General features: G+C 36.7%; 1 protein-coding gene across 3 annotated transcripts in view; it reads left to right on the forward strand.

The window, feature by feature from the left end:
- The window catches only part of LOC106161839 (E3 ubiquitin-protein ligase TRIM9-like), a 37,049-nt gene that overhangs the window by 4,332 nt on the left and 10,808 nt on the right, over window positions 1–21,909 (forward strand). For all 3 annotated transcript variants that reach the window (XM_013538894.2, XM_087005477.1, XM_087005478.1), the window contains exons 2-4: window positions 16,727–16,822; window positions 18,015–18,248; window positions 21,311–21,467. In XM_013538894.2, the coding sequence (XP_013394348.2) occupies window positions 16,727–16,822; window positions 18,015–18,248; window positions 21,311–21,467 (487 nt within the window). The remainder of the gene's footprint in view (window positions 1–16,726; window positions 16,823–18,014; window positions 18,249–21,310; window positions 21,468–21,909) is intronic.

The following is a 21,909-nucleotide window of genomic DNA, read 5'->3' on the forward strand; positions in this document are numbered from 1 at the left end:
TAATTTGTGTTGGTTGCTATTTTTTATTTCTGCAGGGTGTGATCTTTTACCATGCTACATGATTTGTTTTAAATTTGGGAGACTGTTGTATGCCTTTGATTTTTACTTGCCTGGATTTAGGGAGCTAAAATGGCAAAACAAATGAAAAGGTATTTATTGAAGCCATTGTACAGTTAATAGGGGGCTAATGCTGCAAATCTGAAGTGCATTGAAATAATTTCTCCATCTAATGGACTTTTAATTGCATCTATCCCTCATAACACATTATCATTCATGAAAATCAAAAATGATGAAATAACAATATGTACGGCATGCCTGTGATGCTTTTTAATAGCCCAGAGGGGTGATAGTAATATAACAGTGATAATGTGAAATACTTTGAAATGAAATTAGTAGGAAAATTATATGGTTTTGAGAGATTCAGTACCTCAGTGAATACAAATTCTTATTGATTGCTGAACAATGTTGAGAGAGTGGGGAATTTTTTTAGATTTCCTCTGCAGGATTGCAGGAAATATCCGTGTTATTCTAATGGTGCCATAGCACTTGAGAGCTTAAGCCTGGATGTTTGTCTGAGAGTCTGGAAAGGAATAGGATGAGGAGTACCTTCAAAAGCAAGAGATTGTTCAGTTCAAATTGATAGTATTGATCAAGATTTCACTGGCTCCAGTCTGAATAATTAATTCCTCGAGTATGGTCAATATGAGAGATTTTATGAGACCTGAAGATGACAACCCGGTGCTGCTGATTTAATCCAGAGCAGGAGCCGAGTTTGACGATGGAAATCGAAACTTTGTACTGTTGCAGTGCTAATCATTATTGGGTTATTGTGTTGCATCAATTAACTTAGTCAACTGGAATTAACAGGAGCTACTGGGTCCATTGGATCTGGTTCCAAGCTTCTGATGTGGTCTGGCACAATAGTTATTGTTTCTCACTTAAGAGGTAGTGAACCATGGGCCCGAAAGGAGAAAACATTTAGATTTCTTTTGTGTTTTAATGTAGACTTAATTATTTGAGTAATTTACCTCTTGGGTTCCCTCTTTGATGTTCTCCTTCTCGGGAAATATGTGCTTTTACCAAGGATAACCGAAATAAATTGGTCGATGACAACTAATTAATGCTAATCTGTTAATGGGGTAATTTTCTGTAATTAGTCCTTTTTTTGCTAAGCTTCTGTTGACCTGTGTAATAAAAAGCAGCCAGATTAGGAGCGAAATTGCATTTTTTGAGCTCCGTAATCCTTTTGCTTCTGGACGATAAAGCTGATATTAAAAGAATGCGTGTCGCCAGTATGATTGATCATTTTTCACAGTGTAGGGAATGATGTGCTATTGAAAAATTCTGCCAAGAGATCTTGGGTTGTCTGTGGGGAGTTTTTAATAACTCATTTTCTGTAATTTTATTAAATTTACCCGTGTTATTTTATTGGATTTTTACCCGTGTCCTCTTTGTCACTGTTCTGCGCTGGTGCTCATGGCAACCGAATTAAGTTGGTTCAGTGCAATATTGCACAGTGAAAAATGACCATATTGCATTGGTATTTCATTTATATCAGCCCCAGTCTGCTTTCTGCAGTACTTATCATTTCTGCAAGCCAAAGCTTTGTGTGATCTGTCCTGAGGTTTCTGTAGGATCAATTTGTCTGCTTGCCATTTTAAAACCACTGGCTTAATGCAGTAGTTACTGTCCGGCCTTCAGACATTCAGGAGACAATAAACCATCTTTAATGCATCAATCTCCTAATTGGAAAAAAATTTAAAACCAGGTATAAGACTCTTATTCTTTTGTGTGAATGTCAGCCAGACAAAAGGCTTGAGACAAATTGAAGAATAAAAGTACTATCCAATGATGTGTTCAAAACCGGGCTAAATTAAAGCAGTAATTGACACATTTTAACTGCACCAGGTGATTAAATAGGTTTACATAGCTTTTTAAATTCAAAAGGGTGGTAGGAATCTCGGTGAAGTCCAGTCAGCTTGTGATGTAATTTAGTCTATTTCTGGTCTGAATTAGTCCTGGTGTGAACTTGCCTAATTTGACTGCTAAAAGACATTTGAACTTCTAACTCCCTCTAATGACCTGGTCATTATTACGCAGTATAAAGGCAATTACCAGTCCATTATTGTACCATATACCACATAATTGCCTTCTTTTATCTCAAAAGAAAATTGGCTTAGGTCATACGTTAAATATTCAACCACAGATATACACCATAATTCTTGTCTTGTCTTGTCTTGTCTTGTCGTGCACTTAGAGATAATAATTAAATGTGTGTGATAAAAAAAGGAAAGAATTGGGTGTTTATGAAGGGTGTTGAATTGCGATATGGTAACATTACTGTACTAGTAATCATCATGAAGCTTTATCAGGTAATAGTGTTGTATGGTTTGTCATAGATACTATTTATCTGCAGTTTGGGATATTATCTTGTAAATGAATACATTTGGAATAAATAAATGATAAATCTACCAATAATACATTGCCCATGTGTTTTGAATGTAGAATTAAGAGGTAACATTTATTAACTTATGCAACTAAAAATTACAGTTATTTATTCTCTAAATAAAAAGGTGCAGAAAAAAATGACTGTTTAGTCAAAAATTTTTGCATCTTTGCCAAGGTGTGACATAACCATTATTGTGATGTCTTCCTATAAACATCAATCAAAATGCAAACTACACCCATTTCATTATATGGCAAGTAGGTATTTATGACATAACATAAGGCAAGTTGCCATGGTCTTAATCCATTTAAATTTGAAAGGTGGTGTTCTTTAAAAGTATGTACGTGTGCAGGGACATGTTTTTGCTTATATTTTCATACATAAAATTTAATTACTAGTGCAGTTGATTTTGACTTTGTGTTTGTGTATGTTTGTTTGTGTGAGTGAATTTGTGTATGTGTTGTGCATGCATATGTTTTCTTCCCAGAGGTTTAATTATTGTCCACTTGACAAGTAGAGCTATCTATATTTTATGAGACACGTCATGCCATTGTTCTCAGTGGTTAAGGGACCGGGGTTGGTAAATGGTCAGTGGCAGTCGGTCAGCCCTGGTCTTATTGATGACTGATCCGTCATCAGTTAGCACTGGGCATGGGGTCGAAATTAAACAATAGGCAAGGGAGAGAATTATATCTCTGTTATTCTGCATTCCTGGGAACCTGAGTCAGCTCTGTGAACTGTGGAACCTGATATCTAGAAAACAAAGAAAGCACATCCCAGTAACGAGGCATTCTTCCAGAAAAGCAAACTTGTTAAATGCATAATTGATAGCAAGGAATCCCCCAATAACAGCTCTTTGATTGATAAATTCACTGCAATATTTAAGGGCCAGTTCTGCTGGCAAAGGCCTCTCCTCTGTTTTATAGGTTGACTTTTTTTGGGAGAGGGAGAAAAGCTGACCTGGGTTTTGAAAGGGGCGATTTACTGCCAATTGACCAATTTAGAAATCAATTTGCTCACCTTTGCATGTGGCCTGCCCCTACCAAGTTAGGACTAATTGGTAGCAGCAAGGAGCTCCCCCGTGTATTAACCTGTCTAGACTTATTTTAGCAGCTTCAAACCTCCCAAAAAACTGAAAATAATAGAATTACAAAGGAGAAATGAAAAATCCGATCAGATTTGTAATTCCTTGTTTGTTATTTATAACAAAGTGTACAGTTGGTACCTTTCAGATTGTTTCCATGCAAGCGTGAACAGAGTATGTCCTATTATGAATAAACTGAGCTTGGCCTACATGCCTTGATAAGAGGGAAGTGGCCCTGTGAAGAAATAAGTATGCTTATACTGGTTTACCATTTCAAATCATCTACTATTTGATTTTCTCATTAAGAAGAGGAAGCAGTGTTGCTAAAGTGGAAGTTAAATATGTAGTCGTAGAGACAGTGCGGAGTTTTGTGTCCACTCCATGTGTTTGTACAAAGTTGAAGTATGGCACTGGCTGCCTTCTACAATTTCACACTTAGAATTTTTTAAAAATGTGGAAAGGTATTAAATAAAAATGCATGACATGAGATTGCCCTATTATGCTTAACTGCTGTAGAGTATTACACAGGAGGTCTTTGGTGTAGATTTAAATTTGATTTGTGTTGATTTCTGTAGATAGGAAACAAATGGTTTTAATGGAGTTAGATAAAAGGGGGAGTGGCAGAGAATATGTTTTTAATAAATGGAAAATACTATGCTCAACAGGAAGTCTTTCAAGTTGTCCATCTGTCAAGGTCTGTGATGAGATTTTGTGTAGATCTTCGTGGAGGTCCGCTGTCTGCAAATATGTGATGTAATTTATTTTGTTGAAATTGGGCCCATAACAGAATCAATTTTCTGTTGAGAAAGGATTGAATAGAGAATGGTTTATTACTCGAGGGCCTTAATATTGCAGTTGGATAGATATCTGTTGTAAATTATCAACAAATTGGAAATACCTCCCCCCCCCCAAAAAAAAAAAAAAAAAAAATTGGTTCCAGCTCAGAATCAGGCTGGTAAAAATAAAGTTTTATTTTCGGCTAATTAGCCAGTTATGTCATAGCACAAGCACCTGGGAAGAGAAGGGTAGAGAAGATAAACCAGCCATTCACCCTTGTCTGTTTATCATGTCTAACCAGCCCCATGTTTTGTGTACAGAGTTCACTTAATGGTGATATTGATGTCCTTGTCTGCTTAGTGTCAGGCTAAACGCTAATGCAGCCTGCAGGTATTGATACAACTTGTTTTTATTGGAGTACATCAGATATGGCCGTTTAAAAGCAAATAAAGAAGTGCCAGATATAGGGGCTGCTAATAAAAAAGTGTTCCCACTTTCTGGTCTTTACCGCAAACAAAAATAGATCTGTGCTGTAGATATATAGAGTGACTACTCAACAGGGGCTCTGGGTATATTTGACTCTCTCACTATTTATAAACCATCCCATAACAAGTGGACGGTTGCCATTTGTAGCGAACAAATTTATGTTGGGTAGAAATGGGCAAACACTTTTGCAGACATGGTATATCTGGAACTTCTCAGTTTGGAGATGTTGTATAGAAAAGAATGGGTGAGATTTTTTGATGCATGTTTTTCAGTAATAAGATCTTTGATTGAACCTATCAGTCATTAGAGTTCAATTATTTCAGACCCCCCCCACTTACTCTAGAAATAGTGATAAAGAGGCATTTAGTGCACTAAACAAAATAAAAATCATTGTTTCCAGTGATGCGCACATTGATGTCATATTGTGATGCTGTCGCCATTTCCACTCAGAATAAAAAAAAAGCTTTTCATTATTGTTGCTCGGCAGCACACATTGGCTTGATTGGAAAGTCACAATAACATTTCATTCTTGTACATCTTTCCTAGCCAGGATACTCATTGATTTGACTAGGGATGAAAATACCGCGCCATCAGTTAGCATGTGATGGAGAGGAATAATAAAAACAACCTTTTTCAATTCAAATTCGATGGTAAATTGGTAATTTCCATTCAGATTCTAATATCTGCCAGGGCTGGAAATCTGTCAGAGTTGATTTGTCCATCTATTCATAAGCCGCGGTTAGAATCAGATCCCATTCTAGTAATCAAGATTGAATATCATGTCTCTGAAGATTCCGGGGGCAGATATGATATCAGAGACAGATCTTTTCATTTTTTTTCCGAGGCATATTTTTTCAGGAAATTTGATACTGGGGTCTGTTCCTGGGAGATGGGTATGTTCAATAAGTGGCTCTTTGTCTGCTGTTATTTTCTCATCTTGGAATAAAGAATATTTTATTGAGTTGTAGATTCTACATAAATTAAAAAAGACTATAAGACAAAAAATTAGGGTATTTTGTGTCAAAAGTATGAAAGAAACCGCAAATGCATCAATATTAAAGAGCTGCCCTCTGGTGGATTTTGTTACCTGGAAGCAATCGCTTATCTTATGCCAGTTGTTTTTTCCCCACATTTTTATCATGGTAAGATGTTGATACGGGTTAAGAGGTGGCAGCATACCATCATGTCAGAGAAATTGAGACAATTAGATTGTTATAAATGGAAAAAAACTTGAGCGCTCAAAATTATGTTACCCCATATATGCACCAATGCATATTGACATAAAAAAAAGTTTATAAGAAAATATCTGTTTACGGAAATGAGTCAACCAGATGCAATGTTTAGGTGACCTTGGTATTTATGAAAGAGATTTTACAAGATTGTGAAGGCTTACTTTTACGTAATGGTGTTACATCTATTTGTTTAGAAAATCACCTCAACGATACAGGTAGCTGAATTGAAGTGATGATTCACATACCTTCCTTAGTGTCTAAAGATGTCTGAAGATAGAGCAGGGAATTTTGATGATTAGAATTCGGTATTTTTTCTCTCGCATGACATTTATCTGTCATGTAAATATTGAGTGTAAGGATGGGTTTGTTATTGCTAAACACTAAGATTTTAAATTCCAGAGCAGGTTGTAATCTGGCTATCAGATGACATTGTTTAGACCACTATCATTCTCAGTTCATCCCCTTGTGAACACGGCCACCATGGCTGATTTGGGCTAGGAGGTCCTGAAATATATAAACAACAATTTTTGATGAATGGGCCACAAATTATATTTTCTGACATTAATCTGCCAAGTAAATATCAAGTTTAATAGAGTGGCTTACTTCTCACCTGCCATTTAATTGTTACATAGCTCTAAATGGGTTTTAAAAAAATTTGTCCTGGGGTTAAAACATGTCAGCCATTAAATGATGATGATGTGGGCACAGTATGATGGTGATAAGCATGGAGCACTGAGTGTGAAGTGTCCTGGTAATCTTCAATAAAGAGGTGTCACAGATTACATCTTGTCCCGAGGGTGTCCTTCACATTCTGATAACTGTCTAGACAGTAGCCACTGGACCCAGAGGAACAAAGGCAGACGGTGTTTTCAGAAAGATCTCACTTTTAGACGCAGCCTTGGTTCCTTGTCTTCTGGAATTTCTTCATTTAGACTTGAGATTGTGGGTATTATTAGTGTGGACACAGTAACAAAAAGCAAATATATTCAGAAAGGTCTTGGTTTCAGAAACTTACATATTAGTTTAGTTTTAAGGTTTTTATTAATAGAAGTTATTAGGGATCCATAATAACAAAGACTAAGAATGTTTTCAGAGAGATTTGGGTTCAGGAAATCTGTCATGTTGGTATTTAGATTACCATAATGGATTCAGAAGAACAATAGCAAAGAATGTTGTCAGAAAATGTTTGTTCCTGAAAAATTGCCTTTGTACTGGGATAACTTTTTATTTGACTCTTTACTAGTATTTTGAGGTCATAATTATGGACAAAGAGAAAATTTTCTTGAAAAGAAAAGGGGGTAGGGGGTGATTTAAGATTATTTTAGCATAGACTTCATATTGTCATGTTTACTAAAAGAATAGTAGATTGAATATTCTCAAGAAAATTCCCTGGGTTCAGGAAAAGTTCAGTTTAGTCCTCAGACTATTTTAATGATAGAAGCCCAGAAGACCAAAGATGTGGTGTCCTTTCCACAAGATGTCTGTTTCTTCTCTGCTTCACTTTTACCCTGGGATTATTCTAATTATTTTTTCTTTGATCTTATGTCTGATTGAAGGACAAGAACTCCGTGTGGATTGACATCAGATCCCAATATTGCACCAAACCAAGGGTCAAAAATCAATTAAAGTCAATCACTTAATTGCCACTCAAATGTATATGGGTCAATTATCTCAACTGTTCAGAGCTTTTGGAACGAAAGTTGAATATCGAGGAAATGCGATTGTTACTTAATTGTTAAGTGCCAACCTGAACCAAATTGAGTTGTAAGGAGTGATGGATGGATAGATGTAAGTTCTGTATGAGTAATCAAGCTAGTTCTAGTGTAAAATTATAGATTTATGGGCTACTTCCAGCCAGCAATAATTTTGCCCTGGTTGCCATCAGTGAGATCACAGCACGAGGCTTTTCTTTCCGCTCTACTCGTAAAATCAAACATTTCCATCTGAAATTGATTTTCTTTTTCTCCTTTTCAAGTCGTGTTATTCCGGGCCGGGTGTCCTTTGTGTACCTGCACAAAGAGAGCCGGCACCACAAAAACATGACATTAGATTTCCATTCTTGAGTTTTCAGTTTCTTTTCCCCCAAAAACCACTGTATATTGCGGTAATGCCATCTGGTTGACTCAGAGACACAATAATGATTTATGGTTTAAGATATTCAGACACCATCAGGTGAAGTGATTCCTGCATTAAAAAAGGGAAAAAAAAGTCCTTTAATGGAAATATGCGTCATGGTGAATTAGTCTTTCTTCTGTTGGTCTCCGACCCAGGCACTTTTGAATCTCAATTAAAGAAAATCACGTCAGTTTACTGCTCAACTCATATGAAGTGGGGCTATGAATCATGTCAAAATTTTCAGCTTCTTTCCATTTCTTTGTTATAATATGTCCCAGTGCACCTGTTGGTATTACTTCTTATTTTACTGCTACACTTTTATTTGGGTCAGGTGTTTTTAAAAGGACCTCTGATAAGAGAGCAACTTGAAAACATGACCTTTTCACGATAAAGAACTGAAAAATCACCATTCACCTGTCAAGTCTATCTGGCCGAGTCAACAGAGAGAGTAAACAGCGCTATCATGACAGCACATGGTCTATGGGGCCTGGCCAATGTTAGTGAAGATATGTGCAGATGGCTAGGAGAACGTGTACCTGGATGGCTCGGCAGCTAGCAGGTGGCAAACTTTTGAACAATAGGTGACATTTCAGCTCAATTTATTTTTCCAAACAGACAGCCATGACATATGGCAGCCCAGACCATGTGACAATGCTAACAGGACCATGGAGCTCAATGTTTATTATTGGCCAATTGTAAAAATCTTGAACTTGTTATAAGTTCTGATCCTTATTGAAGTAACTTCTAAAGAAATAAAGTCATACAGATTTAGGCCTGTGCAAATAATGTTAAAGAAATCGTGTCAGCTGGACTCGATAATCACGGACACAGCTTACCTGCCCAATTCTTACCTGTTTAGAGGAGCACATTGTTTGCGTGATCAGATCTTTCAGTATTTAATTGAATTATCAAGGGTGGAAAACCCTCTTCAGTAAATTGCCTGGTTCTTTCTGGTGCCAGGTAGTCTGCACCACTTAGCCAACACTAATCAGGTAGAATTAATTTGTAATTGAGATTTAATCATCACGGCTGATGTAACTGTGCTGCCTGCTGCTCTACATCATGTGTGTTTATAACTGGGGATTGCTTACAGTGGATCGTTCTGTGTCCATTTATGAGTAAATTTGAGTTGTGTTAATTTCATTGTGTCAGTTCAGATGACATAGGTGTTTCTGAAGTTGACGAAAGAAATATGGTGTTGTTATACATATACATAGTGAAGTGAAAAAGCAAAAGAATTGGGAGTTGTGGAGAAAGTTAAACTCTTAGTAAGACTTCTTAGCTTAGAGCATTCATGTTACGAAAGCACTGTAATTATAAATGTAAACATGTCACCTTGCACATCTTTTCTTCTTTAAGATTCATCATTTTAAATGTTACTGAAAATGCATCCTTTTCTGAAAACGACTCACTAAAATTCAGAGTTTGAGGATCATCTGTTTCAAATATTGCCAACCAAATATTGTTTTGGGGAATGAGATTAATCAATTTTGTTCAAGTTTAGGAAGTAATCAAAGTAAGAGAGAAGATGGTTCTATAACCTGTAAGCGCCTTCTGGGAACCTTGGCTCTATAAATAAGTTCCAGAGAAGAAACATGGCTCATCAGCCTCTTTAAGTGCCACTTGTTAAACCAAGTTTGTCTGAATCCACAGAGACCAGGGGTCGGAACATGGTCATCTGACTGGATAATGTTTGTCCAGTTGCCAAAAATGTCAGGTTGTTACAGGAAGTACTTGTTCTACCTTTTAACCTGATTGATACTTTCTGTGAGCTTTGTGTTCAGGGGAACTCGTTAAACTCATCCGCAGAGATGTGGTCAATGGTTGGCTGTCTGCTGCCCAAGGCGGCAACTTTGATCTTTTATTGAAGTGAGAGGTGACTCTCAGAAACATGGGCTTTGCAAGTTAATAAGGGCACAAGTGAATTGGTGTTAAAATTTCATCTGTTGGCTGTCCTGTTAAAAATAAATGGAAACCTGTATTTTTACTGGGTAAAACCTTTAGAGTAAGTATCAGACTGTAACAGTCTTATTACAAGAGTTTTGCTCTCTTTTCAACCCAAGCTGCTGGCTTAGGGCTAGTTGCAGGGTCGTTCAGTGTTATGATTAAGATTCCGCTAGGAGCTCAGGTGCAACAAGAAAGAAAACAGTTGTCATAATTCTGGCATTTTCTTCTCTCCTTCAGCAGCTTGTCAGTGTTGTCTTTGAATACAAGCTTCTGTATATTCTATTGCTGCACAAACATGTGCCTTATAATGTCTCTTTTTAGCTCTCTTAGGTGTAAGAGTTAAAATGAGGGATAAATACACAATCAGCTTGTTATGAATTCTGAAAGCACTTTCCCTGCCTAACATAAGTGACTGCAGCTCTTTAATAAGATTTTTTACCTCATCTTAAAACCCAGTGTAAGGTATTTAATAGACTTTATTATTCTCTGCATTTAATATCCTGCAAAAACGTGATTGCCATTAATTACCTAGAAAGACAATTTCATTTTATTTGTGCTGCACGTGCTCGTGTATCAAATCAAAGAGTGAGAATTGTAAGTGATCCTACAGTTGGTATACATGTTCATCAAAACTGTCTACTCTCACAGCAGCTGAAAACTTGGGTGAATGTATTGATGTAATGCCTAATTAACAAAGAATAAATCCACAAAGTTAGTCAGTTACAAAATATGGAATAATGGATTTGTGTAAAAGATCTTGGTCAGATTATTTGCCCAAAGTAAACTATTTTATCTTTCATTTTACATTGTGAGCACAGAAATTCCAGTGATTCACTTTTGATGATGAATTTTTTGAGTGACTTATGGTAAATTATTTGGCAAAATGTAAATTATTTCATCCTTTTTTTGGTATTGTGAACCCAGAAATTCCAACCCCACTGTTTTGTGAGTGTTTTGTTAGCAGTGTAGTAGAGATAAAAGCTACAAGGATAACCTTACCTCTCCAAACATGTGAAATTGGAACCCTGTGGATAGAAATACAGATCCAAAATGCGATAAATACAAAGTTCCCTAGTTTGAAAATTTCCCCCCATTACTGGTACAGGTAAATTCTTTATTGCTTTATGTAATGATGGAAATTTTCACCAATGAAAACTTAGAATTAATAAAATTTTTCACCTAATAGTTTTATCCATATTGGGTAAAGCAGTGTGTACCAGAACATTTGACATTCTGTAGAAAAGAAAAGTTTGATAGTTCCCTGTTGTTTCTAGGGGGGAGGAGATAAAAATTTGTAGATTGGGCTGATTTCTCTGAAGTACAAACAAAATTAAATGTATGCCTTAACTTCTAGTCAGTTTTGATAGAATAGAAATCGGTTGTAGACCCCATAAATGAAACACTGCACTTGCTTTACAAAAAGCAAGAAAAGACCAATATAGTTCACCAGCAGTTAGTTAATTTCAGTAAACTACTAAAATTTTCTTGTTTAAAATGGACTCGCTTAGTTAGGATCAATTCTGAGCAAACATTCTTTGAGAAACCCTGCCTTGGGGGGTCAGTGAGTGCTGAGCTTACAGGTGGGGCAGGTAACTGACAGGTGGGGAGAGGTGGAGACTTGCCCTGATGAAGAGCTGAGAGATGCAAGGATTTTCAAAGCTCAGTGGGAGCAATTTGATGCAGTGTTGTGGTGAAAAGTTAGGATTCCTTTCTTTGAACTCTGAAGCTCAGCACTGTGGTGGTTGTCAGTGACTTGTCAGTGGGCAGGCATCTTCTACCTGTAGTAAAGGAGTCATTCATGATTATAAGGGGATAAATATTATTGGGAGGGAGGGTGAGGAAAGCAGCAAAACTTTATTTTATAAAAAATAAAACCTGTTTGAGTACTGATATGCTATATAGACTGTTGATGAAATTGTGGGGTCTAAGGTGACAGTCGAGGGGAGAAAAAAGAAAAAAAATCTTTCGTTGATTTATGATATCATATCCTCATTCTAATTGGTGATTTAACAGCTTCACGCTTCCCAGCTCAAGTACTAGTACAGTTCAAGTATAGTTTTAACTGTTAAAAGGGAGAGATGTAAATTTCCTTAGATAACTACAACATTCAGTGGCCTGGAAAGTGGGGCCATGTTCAAGTACCTGTTGTCTGCAGGATAATTTGAAGGCTGTATTTCATTTTCTGTTACCTTCTTAATATAAAGCCCCATTATCCCCTATATCTTTGTCCTTATGCCTACCCACTGGGGTAGCTTGTTATTTCTTTTGGCGGTTTGCAGCCTTTTTTTGTGTGGGGGCCTTGTGGGGTATTTAAAGATAGAAAGTTATGTTTATGTTACCATTACTTTGAAGAGCATCTTTTTGTATAGGAGTCTTGTCCTGTGCTTTAAGACAGAAAGTTTTGTTTATGCGCCCATTAGTTTTCAAGAGCTGAAGAGGAGTATGGTATTGGAGGAAGTGTTGCCTCAAGGTATAGCAACAGAGCGGGCATCTGCCATGGTGCCGTTATGTCTGAAGTAGACATCACCTGAAAAAGTGGGGTCAGGTAAACATGGCCATTACCATGGTTACGAAGAGACCTGGCGCGTGCTCTCCCCCAGGAGCTTATTTCTGCTCCGTTCAGTAACTAACATAAAGTGAAGTGGTTTTGATGGATATGGCTGCCCAGATGAGCATGCGGGGCCAATGAAATGCTAGTCTCTATTAAAAAGTCGTAACAATTAGCGAAGCATATGGCTTTAATAGTCTAAGTTAATCTGGGCAATTCATCACGATTCTCATACATTTGACTTCTAATTGTTTTATAAGTAAAAAATTGTCTCCTTCCAGTCTGGAGATATGATGGATGGTTGTCAGTGCTAGACTAGATAATTGATATCCTTTCATTTCTGAGGCTGGTTGAACTGGAGTCTAGCTGCTTATGATGACATCAGAGTTGGCAATGCTGTTTTGCGTCTAAATAATTCAACTTTCAAGTAAAATGAATTTGAGATGGCCAAAGTTGATTGCGTGACAGCATGCTTTTGTTCCAGCATTATGTTATGCAATTGACATGTATTTCGTTTGGAGAATAGAAAAACAAAAGCCCAACCAAACTGACACGTGTGAATCACTTTCCTTTGTCAAGCTTGTTAATGAATGGTGTAGGAGTTGCGTTAGCTGTTTCTACATAAAAGTGTCAGTCTGAAGGTTGACAGTAATGGATGAAGTGCATACCTAGTTAACGTTATTGCTTTCTAAGAACAAGGAAAGAAAAAAAAAAACTGACGTGTTTCTGTAAGGCTCTTGGAAAGGAGACTGATAGGGTATGATGCAAAGGTTGGCAGCATAATTTGTACTGGGTATACTTCGGCACTAAAAGGGTAATTAGTCTAACTATGAGGCTTTCTCTACAGATGTGCCCAATTCAGCCCATTGATTTATATTACAGATCAAACACATATCAACCCAATGTGCAAACCAAGAGAAATGGTTAGCATCAATGTCTGATATCAACTCATCTGTTGGGTGCTATAACATTGATCCTGTTGGCTGTCATGTAAATACAGGGAGATCTCTTTTGACGCGTTCACTACCCAAATAGCTTTAAATGTTAACAGTACAACTGATGTTTCTAGGGACTAATTTCATAAGAGAAAGAAATAAAATGATTAAACTCTTTAGTTTACTTTGACTCAGAACAAATAATAGAACATTTTAATGACAATATTGTTCAAAAAGCAAAAGTAATTGAAATTGTCCACGTTTTAGACAGATGGTACCTTTGTTTTAGTAGACTACGATATATTTGTTAATGTCATTGGTGACAGTGGCATAATTTGGTACCTAAACTATATTTATAGTAGCAAAATTGTATAACCATCCCAAACCAATATCACAAAGTTAGCTTTACAGAGTAAGCTGATTTCAACACTCTACGCTAAGCAAAAAAGGAGTTTTGTGAGATAGACCACTGGTTTAACATAAACCTGTTTTGAACGCAGCCTTCTTCATCAGTCTTCCAGATTAAGCGCTGTTAGTTCATTGAATGTGCAGATTGGCATTAAACAGGATAAGAAAACCACTGGTTTTGATGGTACAGTGTGTGAGGAGATGTGTGGAAATTGTGCTTTTGTTGCTCCTAGAATTCCCCATCTGTTACCTTTGTGACAACAGAATGGCTAATAAACTAATATTTTGATGTTGTGTAAATTAACATCTCAGGCCTATCATATTGTTTTGGGTGGAAAATACAAAGAAGCATGCAAGGATGAGCAAGTACCCAAAATTTTATGTAGGCTTGACACTTTTTTTCTTCTTTTGTTGAAAACTTGGCAAGCTACAACAACTCGTTGTGCAATGTTGGCAGTGAGTGAGTAATAACAGGAGACTGATTGGCCAGCTCAAAGTAATTGCTGCCATTTTGCCAATGGTACAAGACGTGCACATGAAAAATTAAGAGAGTTGTATTGGCAAATTACTGATGGCTTTTACAAAAAAGGCTGTCTGACAAGAAGGCTTAAGGTCTAGAATAGTCGGACAAAGTAAAACTTGGAAGTGAAATTGAGGAACCTAAAATGTGTCATCATACAAAGAGATTGATAGACCAGAGATTTTTAAGTTTGAGGCTCAGGGTACCATTGACAAGATGATATTTCAGACTTAGTTTTAAGTTAGATCTAGTTTGAATATGCCTGTAGGCTTCCTGTGGAGAGACTGGTGTTTGTAATTTATGGCATAGACATGACATGGAGCCTAAGGGGCCCTGGGGAGTTGTCGAAAAAAGAAAAAAAAAGGATAAATTATTGTTGGTCTTTACCTTATGACTTGGATAATGACAATTCAGCTGTTTGACATCAAGTGTGAATGAAAATTTCATTTGTTCTCTTAAAAAACAGACACTCATTTGCAAAGATGGAATAGCATAGTAAACTGTGATGTACCAAACCACATGGTGTCCATTCAATGAAATAATCAATGATCGTAATTTTAAAGATACAAAAGATTTTCAATTCCTAATGTTCCAAACCACATGGTTACCTTGTCAGAAAACCCACCTCCTTTTGTACTAAGCTACGCATAGGGATCGTTATTCCTGTGTCCAAACCAGTGCTTACTTGTCATGTTTTCTTGTTAGCTCACTATGCCTGGGCGGCTTATTCACTTTTAACCTAATTTGGTTAATGGATCAGGAATGATAGCAGTTTATTGGGAGATAATGTGTGAAATGAGATCGTCAGTGATTAGAACCTAGTCCGATTATGTTAAGATTATGATAATGTATCAGTTACGGCTCTGCCGTCTGTCATGCATTTTCACAATAACTTTGTGATCTTCGTTTGATTTTTGGTCCGTTCAGTTTGATTTCTGGAGTTCTCCGGGGAGAATGTGTGTTGCTATGAAGAGATGGATTTTCTTTCTTCCCTGGCCTTTTAATTAACGATGAAAACAAAGAAATAGTAGGCTGATGAATGGGCTGATGTGTCTATGATTCATAAGATGGGATAATTCCCGACGTAGCCAAACAAATAAGTGCCGTTGTTTGGAGGTAATTAAAAGTAATAACAGATGTGATTGAAACAGAGAAATTAAAACGTGACATTGATGCTAGGGTAAGAATTATATTACTCAAAGAAAAGGGATAACTTTTCATCTTCCTAGCAGTGTGACTATAATAGTCAATCAGAGTACAATGTTGACAGATAACTGATCTATTTTGATTAACTCTAAGGTCTTCTTTTAAATGGAAACATTAAGGTGCTTGGGTAATGTATTATTTTTGGCAGGTAGGCAAATATTGGATTAGGCAGCTGCATCACTTTATTGGTAATACAATGAAAACACTGTGCTGATGCTCCACCTTGCTGTAAACTACTAAATTAAAACACTTTCCCTGCTTTTCTTGGCAAGTGTGATATCTCCAAGGCATCGCTTACAAGCAACTTAACGCTATTCTGGTTGATCTTTTGGCAAACAATTAGTTTACCAAAGGAGTCCGTTTACAAACATTACCCCTGTAAGTGTTCCCATTCAGGACAAGATAGATTGATACTAATGCAATCAGTCCACACCTCCACTATCTGTGAGGATGTACACCTTGTAAGGTTACCTTTGGGCGGTGAATCTGTGTATTTTGGCGTGTCTTACCAAAAAATAATAATAAAAAAAAAACTCTTTGAGAGCCATTCCATGGTGTTGCCCTCTCCCTCTTTACCCCATCGTAAAATGTTTGACTTTCCCCAAATTAGGTCTTCCGAGAGACTTAAATGATAATATTTTGGATTATTTTCTTGTCTTTGTTACTGGATATGAAGGTTTAAAATGTGACAAGAAGTAAAAATGCTATAAGGGAGAAAATTTTGCTCAACTTAGTAATAATTAAACATTTAAATTCATATATATATATGAATGCTTATGCAATAATGCCAGTGTATGTGTAGAAATCATGCATACTGTAAAAGGCTTTGATGTGAAATTATTGTTATATTTATTACCGTTATATAATTTAGATGATATTTGTTTTGCATTACTCTGATGGTACTGTATGGAGATAAATTCCTTGAAATTAAAAAGGACAGGGGACATACGTTTTGGCAATGTTTTTGTTCTTTGTTTTGTTCATATAATCCTCTTATGTGTAATTTATTGTTGTCATTTCAGAATGAGCTTTCCCAAAATCTCCAAGCGCTTTCAGAACGTGCCAGATCGGGGACGGAGTTTATTCAGAAGCTCAAAGGGATGTGTGATAAGGTGCAGGTGAGTCAGATTTTGGGAACTATTTTTAGTGTCTCGATATTTCTAGAGATAGGTAGAAAATAGTCATTGACACTTTATTCAGAAAAGTCTACAGAATTTCAAGATTTTATACTGACATCCCTCGTAAATTTTGATGTGACACCCCAGGAAATGTTCAGTTAGTGTTTTGATATGAGTGATTCATTCATTGGTAAATAATCAGATATCCCAGGATTCTACAGGAAAAGTTTGCATAATATTGAGATTTTTTTTGATACCTCAGTAAATTTTCAGTGGCATCCCAGGAAATATTCATATCATATTGAATTTTGGGTGATAAGCAAGTTGTATTCAGTGAAACCCCAGGAAATAATCATGATGTTTAAATGTTTGTTACCTTAGGTATAAATTGACTGGCAGTGGTGGCAGGAAACGCCTGCTAACCATATCACACCAACACATCCACCTTATAAGCTTGTAGTTACACAGGGGTCAGGTGTGTTTTCACCTGCCTAGTATAGCTGTGTATGATTAATGAAGAAAGTTGCTTAATTTTAAATGTTATCTGGGTGTCAAGGTGCGGATGTGGAGGTTAATCTTAATTGAATTTGAAAAAAAAAAAAGTAAAACTGATCATTGATTTACTGTCAACTTTTCCTGGATTGTGAAGGAGAAGGCTTGTCAGATTTTTTTTTTTTTGGTTGGGGGGTTGGGGGGGGGGGGGGTATTAACCTTGTAAGGATATGAGGGAGCCATTTGAGAAGTTTCTGGACATCTTGTACATTAAGTTTTGGCCTAATTTGTTCAACACATCCTCTAGATCAAAACGGTAGCAGAGTGGGTGATAAGTTGGGGAAAAATATGATATTGATATATCTCTCCTTTCTTTCAGCCAAAGTGTTTTTACACATCCAGAAAAATGTGAATACTAACTGATAGACAACTAAAAACTATTTAGTATCATAACTACTTTTGAAAGGTTTTTTTCTTTCCAGAGCAAAAACATTTTACTTTACCAGCATAGCCAAGGTGCGATGTCAAGTATTTTTCTTCAATCATAGTTGACAAATTAAACCAACATGCTTGCATGATTAGAAGTATTTAATGCATGCAGTCCTACTCCCACCAGAGCGTTCAAACCTACATGCCAATGTATTATATTTATTCATTTTCAACTGAGTGAGTTTTCATGTTATGCATCATTATGTTACAGGAAACCAGTGTAGAATTCGAAGCCAGCATAGTAGCTCAATGTGATGCCTTGATAGAAGCGATGAAGAGACGCAAGCAGCAGCTCTTAGCTCAAATAGCCCATGACAAAGAGTACAAGGTGCACACGTTGAAGGATCAGGTGTCCCATTGCACGGCGGTGTTACAGAGAACCACCGGACTGCTGCAGTTCAGTATAGAGGTTCTGAAAGAAAGTGATGCAATCTCATTTTTGCAGGTAAATCTTTTAAAACCCAGACAAAGCATCCCAACTCTCTACTTACATGTTTATTGTGGTTTAATCTCTGTTTCATCTTTGGTTGGGTTTTGAGGTATGTTTATCCAGATGAAAGGTGGTTATTGACACATAACAGAGTGCGGTGAAACATGAAATGATGAATTTTTGGAAAAAATCTTGATGAACATTCAGAATTTTGATGCAGGTATCCCCATTTACCCCTCCACCCCTTCCCAAAAAGAAAAGAAATGAAAGAATGTAAGAAAAGTATATTCCACTCCAGCATGTCCTTCTTTACCTCATAAGACTACTGTATTAGGACTCATTCCCAATAAAACTGTCGTTATAAGTAGATCAATCCAACTCCATGGGGACTCTTACTGAATGCAACCAGATTAACACGCCCCCTCTTGTTAATCTAATTGGGTTCAGTGTAAGTTTCAGTAGGGTTGGATTGATCTACATAGAGCCCTTAGAAAGTCAGTCAAAAGTTTCCTCTAGAATCAGTTTTTATCGGTCAATGTTGTGACCCATGGTCAGCATTGGGTAGTGTGTGATCCATGGTAAATTGACCACTGCTTGTAGAACTTAACCCTGACCCCCATTAACCTTACACGACCAATGCACAGTTTCTCATTAAACCAAGAAAATGGATATTTATGAGAAAGGTGCTTTCTTAGTATTTTCCCAAGTTTGGCAGTTGTTATTTTTCAGTTGGAGAAAATTTTTTGAATGTTTGAAATCAAAGTTGAAAGTTATTTTGATAGCCGTTTTGGTCTTCCTAAATTTTTATTGTTCCAGTGAACAATGGAGAGTAATTGCCAATATTCATAAATCAGATAATCGTTTGTTGATGATTTCGGTTCAAGACCAAAACACAGGATATCAGTCAATGTTCTGTGGGAAAGCCTAGCTGGTAATGAAAATATTGTGATAAATAATTGAAGAGATTTTTTTCTTTTCTTCTTCTTTCTGAGCTTTAAAGCTTTGTAAACACTGAGTTTTTGTTACAATGTCAAGCCTATGTTTAGAAAACATTCTGATGTTCTTAGGTAGTACGTTTAAAATGCGTAAAACTAGACAGAAGTAAATGGAAAGAATTATATTGTTTGATAGCTTTAGAATGCGAATTAGTACAAAGTTTCATTGAAACCACAGTATGATAAACCAGGAGTACAATTTCCCCTGATGTAAAGATCAATCTCACTTAAAATGTGGACTTTTCTTTCAATCCACTGCCTCAAAGTGCATAGTCTACCTAACATATTATAGGAAGTTCATTCTAACACCTTGATAAACTGTTAGAAGTAGACTCCATTCATTTCTGAATCCAGTCGCTTTCCTTTGAAGATCGAGTCCAGAATAAATCAGTCTTGGCCTCGTATTGCAATCGGTAAATGTCAACATATTGATCACATTATGTCAGTGTATTTCAATGTGGTACAACATTACATAATTGCTTACTGCCACTAGGAAATGTCAGAGGTCTCCCTCGTTTAAACACCAATTGTTGACCCCCCTTCCTGTACAAATTATAGCTAAGGAAAAGTTAACTCTGCAGAAAAATTTAATGGGATCAGAGTCTTGAGTAAAGGTTGGAGAAAGGCAAGGGGCTCATCACGGACCTCTTAGTAGCAGCAGGAGAGTCTGCAGTAATTGCCGTGCTGTAAGTTAAAACTGCTGGACTGCTGTTTTTTACCCGTCTTTGTGGCACCACTATGGTGTGTTCAAAGTAATTTCTACCTATTTGCAGAGGTGTCGAATCTACCTGAGTGGACCATTAGACTCTGGTTTCCCTTACAGCTCTCCTAATAAGTGAGAAAATGATGAAAATGGCAACCGTGACTTCCTAAGAGAGATATGATTTTTCTCTCCAGGTTTTGAATGAAGATAATGGGAGGAAATACCTGACCTTTTTAGGAATATTTTTTATCTGGATCTCCTTCATGGATATGAAAATATTGGGTTTCCCTGTCAGTGAATGATGAAAAAATTTAATCTCTTTGGCTTGATTTTTCAAGTGACACTGGTGTTCGTTTTAGTTTTTTTTTTCTCCTCAAGTTGTACTTTCTCTGTCTTATCTTAAAGTGAGCAATTTTGGAAATGTGGTGGCTGAAAAAATTGATAAAAATATCCTGCCCCTAGTTATGAAAAACATAAAAATAACTTCTGGCAAATCCGTGGAATCAAAACAACAAGTAATCTTCACTAGAACATCTTCAGAATGTTTTTGAAAAATAAAGGAATGTCATAACATGCCAGACACGCCATTGACCATACCAGACAACCTTTATCCGGCTTCAGGCATGAAAAGAATCGAGTTCAATACCTGTTGCAGATGTAAAGATTTCTGTCTCTGGCCTAGCTCATACACATCTCTTATACCTTGCCTGGAGACTTGCCACAAAATATGTTTTTGAAAAAAAGGATCATCCTTTTTGGATCACCTGCCCGGCCACTGAGCCCTATTATCTAGACAGACATGTCTGATCTTGCGATAACACAAAACACTTGTTGTTGCTATTCCAAAAAGGCTGGCAATGTGGCATCTTTTTGGAGGTTGTTTTCTGAAGATGCTCCTTGGTATTATGGTAACCTCAGGGTCACAGATGCAATGTGGTTCTTGATAGAGAGTGGCAATAAGGTCTGTGATACTTCCAGGAGATTGGTGGTGTAATTTCATGGGAATTCAGATACACAAGGCCAGATACAGCATTTCTGTGTTAAAAAAGAAAAAAAGGGTGTGGGAATTTCACCTGTACCACCTTGTATTAATCTCTTGTTTATCATTTAACTTACCTATTATGAGGAATTCAAAAAGAGGCTGTTGCATTAAAAAAATCTTTTCTCTATCCAGATTTTTTGTTTATAGATTTTCTTATCATATAATACAGTAGAATTAATTTTTACACTTTTGCCGTTTCCTTTAGCAGTCATTTCATTGAAAAATAAAGTATAATTTTTCATGGAGACCTTTTTAAAAGTATGAAAAAAATAGTTTAAATTTTTCCGTATTTTAAGTTGGACAGAATAAAGCAACCATGTGTTAACTATTATTTCAGGTTTCTGGAGGACTTATCAACAGAGTCGCCAATTCTGATTTGACGTTTTGCAAGGACATGGAGTTGCGACCACGAGTATCTCATGAGTTTGAACTAACGCTAGATGACCGCCAAATTCTTCATGCCATAGAGACCCTCAACTTTTTACAGAAGAAACGTAAGTCTTAAATCTAGTCATTTTTGGTCACCTTGACATTTATGGGGTAAAAATGTTAAAGATTTTTTCAACACTGGATATCATTTGTTTGAACTTGAGATCTCAAGTTTAGAGAAGTATAATTTACTGAAGTATTTAAAAGAGTACCTTTGAAAAGAGCTGAATTGTTTTTCATGTTACAAAGAGTGCAAACTATATGCAATTGTATGCTTACACGCACGCACGCACGCACACACGCACACCATATAAGTAGTTATAAATACAACCGCCACCAAATTGCATTTAAAGCACTGTATTGGGATAATGGTGTAGAATTACTAATTACATGTAACTCTTTGTCAGTTATAACACACAAGTCAGGGCAACACCTACATGGTTCTGGTATAGCTCAGTCTCTGTCAGAGATCTCTACAGTGTATTGTCACATTGACAGATGGGTTGA

Source organism: Lingula anatina, chromosome 2, assembly GCF_051362555.1.
Source record: "Lingula anatina isolate TDL-2025a chromosome 2, LinAna3.0, whole genome shotgun sequence".
NCBI classification, from domain to species: Eukaryota; Metazoa; Brachiopoda; class Lingulata; order Lingulida; family Lingulidae; genus Lingula; species Lingula anatina.